We start from the raw sequence: 18,269 nt of genomic DNA, 5'->3' as shown, positions 1-18,269 counted from the left end.
AAAACATTTATTTTGTTAGAAAAATTTGGGATCCACTGTGAGTAGTACGCCAACATGCCCACGATCCGTTTTTGTGAGCGCATATCATGAGGGGGAGGAAGGTTTCTTAAAGCCTGGAATCTTTTAGGGTCTGGCTTGAGAAGGCCTTTAGAAATTTCGTATCCCAATAGGCAAACTTTGTCAGTGGCTATCGTACTTTTGTCTTCATTAAATGTGATCCCATACTTTCTAGAAGCATCTAGAAATCTTTGCATATTCTCATCGTGCGACTCTTGATCATGACCACATACCGTTACATTGTACACGTATGCAAAGGTGTCCTGCAACTTTTCATTCTCAATAATTTGATTTATTGTTCTCTGGAAGCATGCAACTCCGTTGGTAACACCGAAAGGGATGCGACAGAACTGGTAGAGTTTGCCACATGCCTCAAATGCAGTAAACGGTCTTTCCTCAGTCTTGATTGGTATTTGATGGTAGGCACTTTTGAGGTCTAGAGTACTAAAAACGGAATAGTTGGATATCCGTTCTACCAGTTCATCGACTCGGGGCATTGGGTATGCATCCAGTAAGGTGAAGCGATTTATTGTTTGACTGTAATCAATGACCATCTTTCTTTTATGTCTCTCGTTTGTTGTCACAAGCACCTGTGCTCTCCAGGGAGACTTTGAAGGTTCAATGATTTTGTCCGAGAGGAGTTTTCTAACTTCAGACTCAATAAATTTGTTATCACCTATTGAGTGCTTTCGGGACTTAGTAGCCACTGGTCTGCAGTCAGAAGTTAGATTACTGAATAGGCTCGGTGTTTCGACTCGTGCTGCTTTAAGACCACAGATGTGTAGAGGATTGTGTTTTCCTCCGTACGGTATGGTCAATTCCTTATGAAGACTTAAAAAGTCTACACCAAGGATTACATCCGAGCACAATCCAGCAAGTAGAGAAAGTTTGACCTTTTTGTAGTGTTCTCCCTTGTACTGGACATCGGCAAATGTATGTCCTAATGTATTTTCAGAAAGATGTGTAGTGGCCATGAATATTCTGTTTGTAGACGGACGTACTGGCCATTTATTTCTCTTGACGATGGCTTCTGATATGTAGCTTTCACAGCTGCCAGTGTCTATGAGAGCTTGCAACAGCAACCCGTTGACGTTCACTTGTGCCGTAGACTGTGTAAGCCCAGAGAAATGCGTTGATGACAAGGTACATGGAGTTATCACACTGGTCAGTGATATTTTGCTGTCAGCTTTGTTGGCTGTTGTTTTACTTGATTTACAAACAGTTTGGAAGTGCCCCTTTTTACCGAAATGATGACATAATGCATTTCAAGCAGGGCATTCAGTTCTAGAGTGTCTCCTCCTACCACAAAAGTAGCATAGCGACTTAATGGCATTTAATTCCTGGTCTTCATTAGAAATGTATGTTTCTAGATGTGAGCTTGTTGGTGTTTTCATTGCCCCTTAGGAGATTTTGTTCGTTGAATTGTAAGCCTGAGCATGCTTTGTCGCTGTTTCTAACACTCTAGCTTCGTCAAAAGCGCTTTGTAGAGTAAGAGATGTCTTTTCCAGTAACCGCTGTCTAATAGTGTTGGATGCCAGACCCGTTATGAAGGCGTCTCTAATGCAAATGTCTCTGTGCTGTTCAGCAGTTACTTCTTTAAAGTCACAGTCCCGGGCAAGGCTTCGCAACTTTAGCATAAAGGACTCTACCGTTTGGCCCGGCTGCTGTTTACATGTAGCAACCAAATGTCTAGCAAAAATGTCATTCTTTACCTTAATATAAGTAGTCTTGAGTGTGTCTATGGCCATCGAATAGGACGATACATCACTGATGAGCATATAAACCGTAGCAGATACGTGATTCTTCAACAACTTTAGTTTAAAGTCTTCGTTAATATCCTTAATAGACGAAAGAAAATTCTGAAATGTGTCATACCAGTGAGTCCATTTTTCTGAGGCCAGAGGAGCATTAGGATCAATGTCCAACTCTTTCGGTCTGAGTAATTTATCCATTGTAGATTAAGGAATCCAACACTAATCCAGATACATAATTTTGTCGAATAAATTGTAATGAAATGATAACGACTAGAATACCAATAACATGGCTTTATTCGACAAAATTAGACTACAGTAAACAGTGAATGAAACCAGCACGTCTAGCATACCACTGATGCAGTCTATACACACACACACACACTGGACATGAAACACAACAATGGCCATGACCTTCAGACACGCTGGACGCACGCAGAAAATCAACTCAGTTACACTACAATGGTTAATAAAGTCTAGAATATTTTATACTTTAATTTTAAATAATATCCTGATAGCATAAATAAATTCTGGAATATAAGCTATACACACGTTTTAAATAAAACAGTAATGGGAATAATTTAATAAAGTTTGAAATAAAAGCTATACTTAAATTTTAATTAATTCATTACAGTATTTCAGTTAGAAAAGTTTTAGTGCGTTTGTAAAGTTTAATGGTTCTCAAATTACTTACGTCAAGGTGCTTCTCTGGTTCAAATGGATTTAGGTTGTGAGTACGACACACGTAACAGAGCTCACCATGAATGTATGGACAGTCATCCTCACATCCGTCCGTGTCGTTGAGTGGACAGAGCTGAATGTTTGGGTCACTACTTTCATCGTCAGAAGTGGAATATTCGAAAGATGAATCAGATTCACCGTCTTCCTCACTGATCACTAGTTAAAAAAGAAAAGAAAAGCAAAATACTTTAAAAGTTATTTAATAAATCTGCTATAAAGTGAAGAACTCCACACTTAAAACTATATTACTCAACAATGTAGAAGTTATTTCTGTTGTTTTGATATTTATAAAATATAAAAAATACCAATCATTAATTGACTGATAAGTTAATTTTTTAATTGATTCATAGTTTCGTATGCACAATTAAAGAGAAAAAGCTCAACATTATCCAAGAAATGTGTGGGAGAAAAAGAATGTGTACAATTATTTAAGGGAACCAAACCCGACATATTTAACAATATCTATGAAGATTAATAATGATGATAATAATGTATTGAAGATTATAACAAAAAAAGAAAAGAAACAAACAAGCAAAAATATTAACTACCTTGTCGATAATTGATCAATCCAAAACGTCCAGAATAATTAAAAAAATCAGACAAAATTTGTGAGTAAACAGTCTTTGGAACTTCAACAGCTTGGTTACCTGAAGACGATGTCCCAGGGGAAGAAGCGGTTTCGTTAGTATAACTTGTTGAGTCTTGACTTACATCAGATTGGATATTAGACATTGTTAGGGATGTCTGAGGTGTGTCAACTGGACTGACTGATATTATGTCATGTTGTGCGTTTGAACTTGAAGGAATTGCAGATCGTAAGGATGATGACTGCATTGGTAATGTCGAGCCATTGGAAACCATTACTGATGACTGGTCTAGCCATGTCAGATCGTTGGACGGTATCATGTTGTTCAGTGACTCTGAACTACTTGTTGAGTAACTACTGTCTGATGGTGATTGATTTTGTTCTGTGTTTACTATTGAACCTAACGTTTGAGATGGCATCTCACATCTACTGTCTACGTTGTCAGAGGAAATCCACGTTTCAGATTGTGCAGAGTTGTAGAACCTGTGGATCCAATCAGATAATAAGAAATAAAACTATATTCATTGATATTCAATGCATTCTTTCTTTATATCAATAAATAAGATTAGCAGCTTTTAAGTGAACTGTAGTATATAGCAAGAAATGCTTAATTAAGATTTGATTTCAAAGCTACCGTGTTTTATTTTAGTTTACAAATAGTATGTAAAACATGCCTCGGATAAACTTTCTTAGTCCAAAATAAGGTTGGACAACAGCTCACCGATAAAAAAAAACAATATAGATAAGACATAGGCATAGACATAGACATAGACATAGATATAGATATAGATATAGATATAGATATAGACATAAACATAGACATAGACATAGACATAGACATAGATATAGATATAGATATAGATATAGACATAGATATAGATATAGATATAGACATAGATATAGATATAGATATAGATATAGATATAGATATAGATATAAGTATAGATATAGATATAGATAAAGACGAAGATATAGATATAGATATAGACATAAACATAGACATAGACATAGATATAGATATAGCTATAGATATAAATGGTATTGTTGTTGTTAGTGTAATATTAACATAAATTGCGTTCTAGAAAAAAAAATCCCTTTCTGACATGTTGCAGATGGTGTAAAGGTTATATGTAATCTTTAATTAAAGACTAACAAATGTTGTTATCATGTGACCAATACAACGACCAATATATTTTCCTTTCCCCACGTCATGTACCCATTAGAGAAACAGAATTGTCCTAATAATCCCGAAGTTTAAAATCCTACCCATCGTTTCGAAAGCTAAGTGCTTTTCCCATCAGCCACAAGACCCCGTTAATTGTATTCTATTTCTTTTAATTTTCTTAAATTTTATTTCATTAAAGAAGAAAACATAAGTTTATAGAAAAAATAACTTAAATGCATGTTTTTCTATAGGAAACATAAAACAATTTGTAGGGAAAAGTTATTTAGGTTGTATGACCAAAAAAAAAATTTTAAAGATAATTCTAAAAAAAAAAATCGAATGGAAACCAATTACCTTTCATCTGTCCTATTTTAAATGCACTGAACACAGCGACAACCTGGCATAGTTGAATGATCTCCACCTTCAGCCATAGTGTTTGAATTGAATGTAAAAATTAATCCTAATGAAGTCGCTGAAAATTTTAAAGTCTAAATTATGGTTAAATAAAAAAACACACTGATCTATGTTGTAGATCGGAGTTGATCCGATCAGACTGCTGGACATGTGAGAATGCTTTATATAGTCTCGGACCAATACCTACGTCAATCTATTGTTTGATGGTGTTGGATATTTATTTAGTCTAGTTAACTAGGACCTTGGTGTCTGTATGTGTGTGTATTGGGGAGGGGGAGAGTTAGTACACCTTGGCTAAATTCATTGGCTTGGACAAATCCGATGTCCATTTATTCTGAAAGGGCTGGACTTAGTGTGACCAACTTGGCACTTACGTGAACTGATTGTGTAACCACTGCTAGCAATGTCAAAGAACATCAACTAAAAAGAAAACGAAGCTTTTATTAAATTCAGGTCGTGTGTAGCTTTTCAACTTGACAATATGGTTCTTCTAGTAGGGAGTGTACAGTTAGTCACCTTGGCGATATGGCTGATTTAAATGTAAAAAAAAAGACACAAATTACACGTGTAACTTACTAATAGTAGAATATGCTCCCTAACTTAAGAAATGGATTTTGAAAACTTTGGAACCTACCATTGAAATGTTATTATAAATGGAAATTACTATAATTAAACAATACTAGCAAAAAACCTGGACTGTTACAGTCACACTATACTACTAAAATCACTTATTGTTTAATTTTTTGTTACAAAAAAAATATGCAAACACAATGCAAGGAAATGATTCCTATTTATTACAATACCTGTATTCAATTCAGAACTTCATGGAACACGGAACCATAAACCTGAAACCTGAATGGAACCATATCTCAAAAATGCGTCTAACGATTTTTCTACAAAGAGTTAATGTAAAAAAATGATTTTCTAACTGTAGACAAAGACTTTAGGACCAGGCCAGAGTCCAGGTCAGTACTACATACTGATATGATGGAATGGTGGGGAGCCCTTCGGACATAGGAAAAAACACATATGCTTATTCCTTATGGACTTATTGTAACTGTTAGTAGCTGATTGATTAGAAAATAAGTATTTATGTATAACTTTAATTGCGTAGGCTATTTACCTAATTGGTTGTACAGATGTCAGATATCTCGTTGTTTGATAATTTAATATTTCATTCATTTAGATATTGTTTTAAAATAGGTTCACATTTGTTAAAAGAAACCTCCTTGAATAATATATTTAATTAAATGACATTCTTCTTGTACTTCTGAATGTACCGTCTGGACGTGATGCCTTGAACAATGACGTACCAGTGGTGTTATTCATAGACACGGAGCTAGAGAGCACACTGTACATTCACTTGTGTGGCCTTGTCAGTATGTAGTTAAAATAAAATCTCTATGTTTGAATGTTCTTTTTTTTAATATAATTACAAATACGCAATTTTTTTTTCAATTTATCTTTATTTTTTTTAAACATAATGCTAAAAAATTTATCTTTATTTTTTTTAAACATAATGCTAAAAAGTGAACTCTAATGTAAAAAATTATACGGGTGTGGAAAAAAAAGACTATAGCACATTCATTATGTCATTATCATCATTTTTTTTATTATTTTTTTTAAGGAAACCTCAGAATTTGCGCTATTCAGTTTTAGCTTTATCATCATAGGAATCCTTGGGCCTTGGGCCTCTTTGTATTTGCTTATTTTTACACTTTTGAAGAGACAAAAAAAACTCGGTAATGCGATATATTTAACTATCCCAATACAGGTCAAGAGGAAGTAGAATATTAATGATATAGCAAGAGATTAAATATAATTAACTATTAATCACAGCACTGCAAACTTTATCAGCACCATTTAGTCTTCTTGACCTTTGCATTTCACAAACATTTCAAAAGTTGTCTCACGCGAGAGTCAGCGAGAAGAGAAAAGAGTTGTAAATTTACTGGTGCAATTATTTTTTTTTTGGAGCAAACAATTTTAATATAAGTGGCACGCTTACAACAATGTGTGATTGTAAACATTTCAAATGTAGAAGTTAACACAACTTGATGGTAAAGATTTTAGTGCAACTAAAGCCAACAATGATCAATGAGTGTTTATATGAAATTTGTAAAGTAGATCTCTGTATTATATTATTTTAATAGGTGTCTTTAATAAATAGCCTTCATTGGAGGGCTTCTAATTTATAATAAAAAATTTTGAAGTTCTATTTCTAATCATTATACTGAGTTAAAACTTTTTGCGCTCGAATATAAATAAGTTTTGATAGATAGATAGATAGATAGATAGATAGATAGATAGTTAGATAGATAGATAGATATAGTTAGATAGATAGATAGATAGATAGATAGATAGATAGATAAGATAGATAGATAGATAAATAGATAGATAGATAGATAGATAGATAGATAGATAGATAGATAGATAGATAGATAGATAGATAGATAGATAGATAGATAGATAGATAGATATAGTTAGATATATAGATAGATAGATAGATAGATAGATAGATAGATAGATAGATAGATAAGATAGATAGATAGATAGATAGATAGATAGATAGATAGATAGATAGATAGATAGATAGATAGATAGATAGATAGATAGATAGATAGATAGATAGATAGATAGATAGATAGATAGATTTTTTTGGCTATTACAAAGGCATAGCTTATATTGATTATTAATACTTTAAAATTTATTTTTAAATGTTTCTGTGTTTCTCTTTTTCTCTCTCTCAATATTTCTCTCTCTCTTTCTCTCTCTATTTGTTTCTAAGTCTATCCAATACCAAAATGAATTCGGACAATTAAATCCAATAACAATGACTTAGCTACGACAGTGAAAATCAAAATATGACGTATTAGAAATTAAATATGTAATATATTGTCTCTGTATAAATGTTTTATTTTTTTTTTTATCTACCAATAAACACACATACACACTTGCGCTAAATCACACATACACAGGTCTAACCTCCTATTCATCTCTGAGGCGGCTTAAGGCTGCACCTTCGATATGGTCACGGAGTTGAAAAAAAAGGAAGCTAATTACTTTAGAGCGATACTGTTTATTTAGAAGTGGGAGCATGATAAGACGATGTATCCTTGTCTCAGTAGCTATAATCAGCGGCCCCAAGGTGGTCGTTAAATGGACATCACCTCAAACGACTCGGAGAATGCAATCCTCGTGCGAATTGACGTCAACCACTAGACCACCGTCACGTTGTCAAACTTTGTTAATGAAATATTTGACCAACTGATAGTCTTTCATCACTTGAAGCAGCGACATGAAAAGAGACCCAAGTTCAACTCGATCTATAAACCTGAAGAGAAATAAAAATACATCTCTTTAACTTTTAACCTCCCCCCCCAACACATTTGTTTGAGAATGTTTCTCGCTTTTAAACAGCATAAATATTAATGCAACTTTTTAAAATAAATATTTCTTTACGACTACTATTGACTGAATACAATCACACGTAGCTTATTTATTTAAGTTTGATTGCTAAAAGAAATGAGTTAAATATTAGTTAGAAAATATTTTTGTAAATAATTTTTTTTCAAAACACTTATACAAGTATTTAAATACTTATCTTTTCTTGTAGGGACAATTTCAAAACGACATGTTTAGCCTACTGATAATTGAATCATTTTGTTAAGATCATTCTCAGTTTAAAGGTTATAGTTCATGTTTTTAGATTTATCGCGTTGCAAATTTACAGGACTTTGAACGAACGTCAACCCCAAGCCATGTTTGATGAAGACACCTATGTAACCTGATGACTCCCCTACACTTGATACAGTTGAGACGGCAATAGGAGAATTCAAAAGACAAAAAGCGCCTGGCCCTGAAGGTCTCCAGCAGAAGCCCTTCAAATGTGTAAATGTTGCTCTCACGTTAAGTTAAACGCACTTCTTCGCTGTATGCTGGGACGCCACTTTCACATCACTGTACACAAAATGCGACAACTCAAACCGCTCAATTTACCAAAGTGTCGTATTAATTTACTACGAGAAAATCCCTTCACCGACTATCCTATATCCATAATAAGCGATGTTCCATAGTATAGTCAATGTGGTTCTAAGCTGGTAGGGAGATATCGGACATATTTTTTGTTCATCATAATGCTTACAATCAAACATATTTTCTTTGTCATATTTAAGATATTTCCCATCTTGTTATAACACAAGCCAGTTATCTTGTCAGGATATTATCGAATATTTTAATACATTATGGAGGCTATACAATAATTTTCAGGTGTTCATAGCTGATAGAAAATAACAAAAAATATAAATAGGACGATGGCTATTAAGGCGATGGTTTTATGGAAATGTTACCAAAGGTTTCTGTCTTGTAATAACTGTCCTAATGGCTAATACTTAATCAAGGGAAAGATGTATTAACGTGGAAGGTATTTTGTAATCATCAGATATGTCAGTGCTTACACTGTAATATACTTAGCAACTAGTGAAATAAAGTTTCTGCGCTTTTCTACGTATAAAGACTAGGCTGAAAAGCATCATGACACCAGACCACTTAGGAGATTTCATGTTAAAAACTTGTGACAAAGACGTTCATATGAAATTGTTATGGACACAAGAATAAAGTATCTTTAAGGGAGAAGTTTGTTTATGAGAGACCGTCTTATCGCTGGAATATAGATACTTTCATATAAAGCATAACATTTTAAAGTTTTCATCCTTTTAAAAATGTTGCTTTTATTTTGATGTTTTAGTTGTTACTTCACAATAGCCAGACATCTCATATCACAGCAGGGGGAGAAGTGTAGGGGGAAGGGACGAATAGATTTATAACCCTGGACAATCGACATTACACTCCAGAGCGTATAAAATACTCATAGGCAGCCATCACGTGTTAAGCTTTCCTTTTTTTTTAGTTTTATTGAAATTTGTAAAACATAATTAAGATTGCGATGGTTCTGTATATTTTTTTTTACAAAATGAGGGCTCCTATTGCAACTAAATTTATTTAAATGTAGAGATACATTTTATAAATCCACTTTGCTATATTATATAACTTTAATTATTATGAGTGCAGACAAAAAAAAAAGATACACTTCATTTGACAAGCAAGTTATGGGTTGGATCGTATTAATGTTAATGCCCGGGTAGAATTTGACATCCGTACGAAAGTCTAACAATATGTTAGTTGACGATGATAGCAAATGTCGATTTTTAAAAATAATAACAAAACGAATTTCGTCAAACTTAATCTTAAAGTTCATAAAAGCTGCCTCTCTCTAAAACCACTAGAAGTATTCAGCTTACATTTCACTATTCTTTGTAAAATCCTATTCTAAATATTACTCATCACTTCAATGTCAGTAAGTCAAAACATTTTATTTGTATGAATATAATTACTAATTACCAATTGTGTCATCACAAATATGTTATCGATTTAATTTTAATGATATAATAATAGTTTACAAGACTAGACAATCTTTATATTTTTTTGTAAAATAATTAAAATATTTCATTGTCATTATCTTGCTGCTTTGTGTCTGTACCAAATTACGTCACACATATACTACACAGCGTGGCTTCTGTACCAAACTGCTTCGCGCCTTTATGAAACTGCTTAACAACTATACTAAACAGCGTGGCGTCTGTACCAAACTGCTTCGCGCCTATATCAAAATGCGTCACACCTATACAACTCCACGTGGAGCTTAAACAATACTGCGTCGCACCTATACCACGCTGCGTCGCGTCTGTTCCTCAACAAGCGGCTTTGTGATGTAATGTGTAGTCCGAGTGTCCATTGCTTGTCTACATAACACAGTCACTCAGGTGTTGACTTTTTTAGTAAGTGGATTATATTTCTACACTTCTTCAATCCGGATACATTTTGATAGATCGATTTTGGGCTGTTCTTATTTGTGTACTCTGTCTAATCAGTTATTAAATATATTATTTGAAACCATGGCTGAAGGTTGCTCTGAGACTTGTTCACCAAACATCAGACTTCTCTACGATCCAAGGTAAGTGATTAAAATGTTAAATTTTTTCAACGTTACAAAATTTTATATTTTAATTCTTTATATTTATTATACACATTTAAAGATAATATTATCAGTTTCATGACATTACACGAGGTTAGAGCATACGCCAATGTTTTATTAAATCTATTTTACAAGTTATCATTACAATAAATCTCTAGTATGATAGGCTCTCTTTTTGCACCTATATTTATTATACACATTTAAAGATAATATTATCAAGCTCATGACATTACACGAGGTTAGAGCATACGCCAATGTTTTATTAAATCTATTTTAAAAGTTATCATTACAATAAATCTCTAGTAAGATAGGCTCTCTTTCTGCACCTGCCCCCTCTCTCGTTGACTCGCTCTAGCTTATATTTTAGTAGAACTTATCTACAATTTCAAGATTATATAGAACAATACAAGAAATATTATGGATAAACAATTCAAGTTTGATATTATTATTCCCAGTATACAATCGACACAAACAGACTTTTGATGCTATTTTTTCCTTTATTTTTTTAATTTTCCAGATTTCTGTTAGAAGGTCCATATCAATGCAAAGAAGAGAAAAGTTGTCAAACATTGTCAGACAAAACTTCAAGTACAACAAACTCATGTCTTCATTATTTTGTGTATCGACGTTGTTGCAACAGGAGACAATGCAGGTAAGCTTTTTAATTTTGTTGTTGTTGTTGTAATATCACAAGTTAAACAAGACATAGATAGCCAAGCACTTCTTGTAAGAATTATCTATATAGATATTTAGTCTACTTAATATGTAAAATATAAGATATAAAATATTTTTATAATGATAGTTCTAATGTTTAAAAAAAAATCCTAATTTTATATATATTGTATAGTGTTCCTTTCTTTACGTCATACTAATCTTCTCTGTTCTGTCTAGATTCAGGCACTGTAAACCAGATCAACACGTCATCCAAACCACTTTACAAGGTCAACAAATTTTAGAAAATTTCATTAACCCTTTGTACACTAGCCAAGAACTTTTAGACAATATCCCACCAATAACTATCAAAGATCTGAAAGAATGTGGTATCCTGACAGAAATGGGTTATCAAGGAAGTTCAGAACAGGATGACCAAACGGCAATTACTGATCAAGAAGTTTCAGAGCCGCCTACAAAACGAAGTAAATATGATTACTCCCATTGTTTAGAGGACGATGACATTCTAAGAGCAGAAGTTATTGTACCTAGAAGAAGTTGTAATAGTGAAGGTGGGATATTAATTTATTGTTTACGTTACATGCATTTCAGTTTTTCTAGAACTAGATTTAGACTGCCTTTTTAACCAGACCTCTAAGATCTGGATTTCCGTGAATGTGTAAAACAAAGGGCTTTAAAAAATAATAATGCACCTTAAATTTTGAATAGTTAAGTCTAATTTATTGATTCCTACTTTACAAGATTTGAAAATATTTTGTTATTTCATATCTCTAGATGACACTGAACAGTTCAGATCTGATTTGATATCATTACTAGACGATTCAGGAATCCATGGTTCTATACAAGATCTGTGTCCTTATAATGACATGGATGAATGCCCCTATCAAGACGATTGTTTATTTGTTCATGGCGACCTGTGCAACGTGTGTAGAATGCCCAGACTTCATCCATTAGATTTGAACAGGAGAATACAACATGCGACAGTAAGTAATGGATTAATATTTAGAGACTATTTAAAGTCCTGTCCTAATTATTGTAGGCTAATAAGTAAAGTAATGATCTATTTTTTAAAGACTAATAAAATAATTTTCGTATTATATAGACTACTATATAAAGATATCAAATGATATGGTAGTCTCTATTTACTTAGCTCCAAATAATACTAAAACTTACATTATAAATATTAATAATTGGAATAAATTATTGTATCACAAATATTGTCTGTTTCAAAAACTTTTCTTCTGTAACTTGTTTACTGTTTCACCATTAATTTCTTAATTTTGGTATCTTTCTGACTGTTTCACAGACTTCAATCTCCTATATCATTTTTCGTTTGTCTAAAGTTTTTTCTCTCATTCTAGTATCTACTTTTACATTTCTTTAGGATTGTTTGGCACTACACGAGAAACAAAGCCTGGGAAAAGAATGCGGCATTTGTCAAGAATTGATCTTTGAAGAGGATTCCCTGTTTGGGCTTCTCCAGAACTGCAAACACAGCTTCTGTCTGGACTGTTTGAATCAATGGCAGTTGCTGGGTCCTAATGAAACAAGGCTGTAAGTATTTATGTTTTTTTTATAATTATAATAATCTGGAGGCGCGATGGTTAAGTAGTAATCGCATGCCTTCCGATCTAGAGAGTCCTAGGTTCTTATTCTGGTAAAGATATAGATTTTTAAGGCGCTTTTGAGTTCACCGAGCTCTAACGGGTTTCGCACATTTGTCGCAAAAAAGTAGGAGCGGTTGGTCGTTGTGCTGGCCACATGACACAATCGTTAACCATGGACCACACGAACAGATGGCATTTGCATTATCTATTCCACAAAAGGAAAGGTCCAAAGGGGGGGGGGAAGGGTAATATAATTAATATAAATAATACAAAAAAAGACATGTGATAATTGACATTTTTGATGGCAGTTTTAGAAAAAATATTTGATGTCAGCTTGGGAGGGTGAAATGGTGGACACCAAAATAAAACATCGAGCTCGGAATAATTGTTTGGGAAAACTTTAAGAATTTGAAATTATTTTCCTAAAAAGTATTTCTCTAAAAGAAGTAAAAGAATTAATGCTAGTGAATATTTATTTGTAAATTCCCATTATTAGATTACACTCTTTTCATGAGTAGAAGATGTAAAATGGGTAGAAATTGGTAGGTGAAATCTTTAAAATCCCAAAATTGGCTGTGAAATTAATATATAAATAATATGAAAAATGTCTGTTTATCGATAAAATATAATATATTTAACATTTTTATCTTCAGGACCTGTCCTATGTGCCGTACCGAGTCACAGATGTCCTTTCCTAGTAGATATTGGTACGAGTGTTCAGAAGAAAAACACAGACTCGCATTGGATGAAAAAAAATTTGAACACAAACTAATGTTAGCTACATTTTAAGTTATTACATGTATAGTCTGTTAAGTTTATTCGAATTGTACATATAGATGTGTAATAAATGTTTGTTTGGTATTTTTAATTCATTTTTCTACCTCACCATTTTATGTCTTTATATAAATATTTATTTGATGTTTAAAATGTAATAAAGAGACAGAAAAACCACTTCGAAATTGACTTCGCTTGCCTTATTGTATGTGTATAAATGTTAATGTTATAATTAAGAACAATTTAAAAGAGAAATATTCTTTACCATATCAAAATTAATAAAGATCTTTGCTTGTTTTCTTTTTTTTTTTTTAATTCCTCTATAAAGTGAACAGAATTTAAATACTTAAAATTACACAATTATCTAATAAATACAAATTAATTAATAAAAAGCTTGAGACACATTTCATTAAGCTAATTCATTTCATACCTTTGAACAGATTGTCAAAATATTTCTATTTTATTTTTTATTCAATATAATATCTATAAAATTGAAACTGTATCAGGTCTTCAACTAAACATAATGGTATGAGGTTTACATATTGGAAAATAGGCAGGAAGTACCAACAAAAAATGATGCCTAAGACCATTAAAAAAAAGATGTGAGTAACTCAAATTAAAGTACTTCTTTCAGACCTTGAGATTTGTGTTGCAGATAATGTAAATGTATTTCCATGGCCGACGGCTAACGAGAACTTCATGTGGCTAGCACGACTATCAAACTAAAGTCAGATACCAATTAAGTTGGGTTGACTCAGGGGCGTAGTAGTAGGATTACTTGGAGAAAGTTTTCGCGTTGCTAATAGAGGTTCACCAAATATAAATAGCCAAGCGAGTGTGCTACTCACCCAGTCTTAATTGACACAATTTAGTGGAAATGTTTAAAAAAATGTAAATACAAACTATAAGTCTAGTTAGAAAAATAAAATGCCATTAATTTTCAAATATATTTGTTTTTAAATATGGGGAGAAATAGATTTGTAAGTCTATTCATATTTTGAATTACAAGTCGGCTTATGTAGAAACTGTAGGATGGATATCTAAATATGAGATCTACAAATTAATTGTTTAGACATACAATTCTATACACAAAAAGAGAAATAATAATTCACCATTAACTAGACTATCCTGTCTTTGTTTCTGCTGTTTGACACACTAAATAAATAAAAGACAAGTCACTGTCTTTGATACCGAAGGATGAGTACAGCGATTCATATGATTGCACAAACCCAGTTGCGTCCTGCATATTTTCCATCAATTTTAGTAAGCCACATTTACATTTAATATAAGCACAATCTTTCTTTATAATGACATTATACAAACTTTTTACTCGTCTGAATTGATATATAGATTATTTCTAAAAAGAGAAAAAAAAACACACACATGGGAACAGTACCAGGAAAAAGAAGAAGAGGCAGACATAGAAAACGCTGGGAAGACAACATGAAAGAATGGAAAGGCCTAAAATTAAATGAAATTCGACCCAAGGCATAAGAAAGAGAGAAATGGGGAAAGATGGTCACAGATTTATTTTTCCAGTAGATAGTGGTACGAGTATTCAGAAGAAAAACACAGACTCGCATTGGTTGAACAAAACTGTTTTTCTTGTGTGGTGCCCCAACAGTAAGTATTAGATGAACGTGATTGTGATCATAGATTTGTTTGTTTGTTTGCTTCTGTTCTGATAAAATGGGGGAAAATATATACTATACTAAAATTATCAAATTTCTATATAGATACAAACACGTTACGAAAATATAGCAAAAATATTAGTAATACTAAAGTGCTGCATTTATCTATCCACAACATAAACTCTAGCTTAGCGCCCACACTTGTTTCGTCCCCCCCCCCCCCCCCCCCACCTTAAGAAATATTTTGAAAAAAAAAATTTATTATTATCATTATTATTATTATGTTAGAAATCAACGAATAGTCATTCTCTGGCGCTGCCAGGGTCGAGTTTCGCTAAAGAGAAACAAAATTCATCGTAGTCCCTTTAACAGTTTCCACTGAGGAATTTTCTGGTGATGTGGCAGGTCTGCAGCAGTACTGCCATCTGACAGGCAACGAGGATGTTTCTAGGAATGTTAAGGGTCTTGAAGGTGTCTGTGAGGCCAGTTGTTATTATCCTCTCGGTTGATATAACAATGGGTTATATTGTTTTTTTGGACAATTTCCATAGACGCTTAATCTCCAAGCCTAGGTTGCCATATTTTCTTTGGTTTTCTATCTCAGTTTTTCTTAAGTTATGAGACAGTGGAACGGCGATGTCGATAATGGTAGCGGTTTTTTTCTTTTTTATCGATGAACAAAAGATCCGGACGATTGAAATCTACCTTTATCAACCTTTGACAAAACAATGTGGCTAAGTCAAGAACCAGACAACTTGGGCTCTGATATAACGAGACACTTTAATGAGTGTAATAAATAATAAAAAGAAAACAATCAAATACTTTACAAATGGGCAGAAGTCAATGTCTGAATAGAACAGCTATACACAACTTGTACAAACAAAACAAAAAATCTCTCTCAGTCCAACTCACTTGATCCAAAGTCTTTAAAAAACAACAACACACAGTTCATAGTCAGATAACCAAAACACCATTGACCTACACGGGAAATGTTTATACCAATCTTTTTTTTTAAAGTGCACAGGCCTGTGTCGTATATTTGTCGGTTGATTACCAATAGGACAACACTATCTATCTATCTATCTATCTATCTATCTATCTATCTATCTATCTATCTATCTATCTATCTATCTATCTATCTATCTATCTATCTATTTATCTCTCTCTCTCTCTCTCTCTCTCTCTATATATATATATATATATATATATATATATATATATATATATATATATATATATATATATATATATATATATATATATATATATATATATATATATATATATATATACTTCTCTTATTCACCCAAGAGTTTTGTCGAGTAGTAGGAAGTAAAGAAAAGATCACTCTCTTATTTCTGCAGATAGTCACCCCACGAGAACACTAGAGTATTGTTCACACTACGGATGGCTTTCTTGCGCTGGACTGTCGTTTAAATTTATCAAACCCTGCCCGCTCCCCACCTTCCTTTGGTTTGGACTAGGAAGTAAACTAAATTCAACTCTGAAGGAACATCCGAAACATTTTAAAATATTTTACAAATAAACATTTTACAAACACAAAATAGCAGCGCCGGACTTAACCATTGTGACCAAGATGTCATGGAAACAGATTAAGTAATCTACTATGTATATATATGTAAATAGCAGGGCCGGACTTAACCATTGTGGGGCCCTATGCGAAACGGATTTCGCGGGGCCAAGTTTAGGTAGGGAAGCGGACAATAAGTGAAATGAGTTTGTATTAGAAAATAAATTCGTCTATGCATTTTATTCATTCTTTACTACGTACAGAATTATTTTACGAGCCTTGTTTGTAGCAAAGTCATACAGTATATTATAATAATTCTGTTTCCTACATATATCACGCTCAATATCAAGAATTACCAAATGTTTCAATCTATCTTTGAGAATTGTTCACCACAAGTAATTCCTTATGAGTTTAAGACGCGAGAAGCTTCTTTCACCAGATTACACAATTACGGCTGATGAATAATTATGCGAGTGGGATTGCGTCCTAAAATGACAATTTTCGTTTATATATTTCCGTATATTTTAAGGACTTTTTCGTATATTTTGTAATTTTGGGAGGTTTCCAGGAGCTCCTGGTAAATCGACTGGAGGGCGCGGGAAATATGTTTAATATAATATGGTTTAATTTAATAATTTATATTCCTAGAATTAGCTCGGGTCCTGTGAAAGTGCGGGTCCCAATGCGGTCACATAGGTTGCAGTGGCCTAAGGCCAGCCCTGCAAAATAGCGGCATATGCTACGCCGCCTGTCGACTAGTTATTATTATTATTTTAGAAACGAGCGAGTATACATTCGCTACGAGAGTTAAGTTTCATTAAAAAGAAACCAAATTCTCTGTGTTCCCTTTATCAGTTTCCAATGAGGAATGGTCTGTTGATGTGCAATTCTGCAGCAGTACCACCCTATGACAGGCAAAGAGAATGTTCCTAGGAATGTTAAGGGCTTTAAAGTAGAGATGGGAAACGAACCGAACCCGAACTGAACGAACCGAACTCGAACCTCACTTATGACCGAACCGAACCGAACCCGAACTTTGAAACTGCTTGGTACGAACCGAACCGAACGAACCCTCCTTATCTTAACCGAACTAATTTTGCAATTTGTACATCCATTTTTTTATTTTTGGTTTAAAAAAAAAATTACTTAAATATTTTATTTAAATTCTAATGATTCCATTATACTTTGAAAACTTTGGAAAGGGGGGGGGGAGGGTATTTTGATAACTTTAAAAAGAAAAAAAAAGCGGCGCGTTGGGGTTCCCATGGGTTTTTCCGTATGTGCCGACTCCCTCCTGGCCTTGAAT

The 18,269-nt window shown here is 33.2% G+C and overlaps 1 protein-coding gene across 1 annotated transcript; it reads left to right on the top strand.

Moving 5' to 3' along the window:
- The first annotated feature begins 10,668 nt into the window (after nucleotides 1-10,668).
- LOC129925787 (probable E3 ubiquitin-protein ligase makorin-1) lies at nucleotides 10,669-12,978 on the top strand. Its single transcript, XM_056026346.1, has 5 exons — nucleotides 10,669-10,727; nucleotides 11,266-11,400; nucleotides 11,733-11,971; nucleotides 12,195-12,403; nucleotides 12,805-12,978. Exons 1-5 carry the CDS (start codon nucleotides 10,669-10,671, stop codon nucleotides 12,976-12,978), a joined length of 816 nt encoding a protein of 271 aa, XP_055882321.1.
- The last annotated feature ends 5,291 nt before the right edge of the window (nucleotides 12,979-18,269 follow it).

This window comes from Biomphalaria glabrata, chromosome 4 (genome assembly GCF_947242115.1).
Source record: "Biomphalaria glabrata chromosome 4, xgBioGlab47.1, whole genome shotgun sequence".
Lineage (NCBI taxonomy): Eukaryota > Metazoa > Mollusca > Gastropoda > Planorbidae > Biomphalaria > Biomphalaria glabrata.
The sequence above is the reverse complement of the archived record's forward strand: the minus strand, read 5'-3'. Positions and strand labels throughout refer to the sequence as shown.

Excerpts from the sequence above, each read along its gene's own strand:
- LOC129925787 (XM_056026346.1), top strand. The coding sequence starts at position 10,669 with ATGGCTGAAGGTTGCTCTGAGACTTGTTCACCAAACATCAGACTTCTC. Across the intron at positions 11,401-11,732 it reads TGCAACAGGAGACAATGCAG|CCAAGAACTTTTAGACAATA; the intron begins GTAAGCTTTTTA and ends TTTGTACACTAG. Across the intron at positions 11,972-12,194 it reads AAGAAGTTGTAATAGTGAAG|ATGACACTGAACAGTTCAGA; the intron begins GTGGGATATTAA and ends TCATATCTCTAG.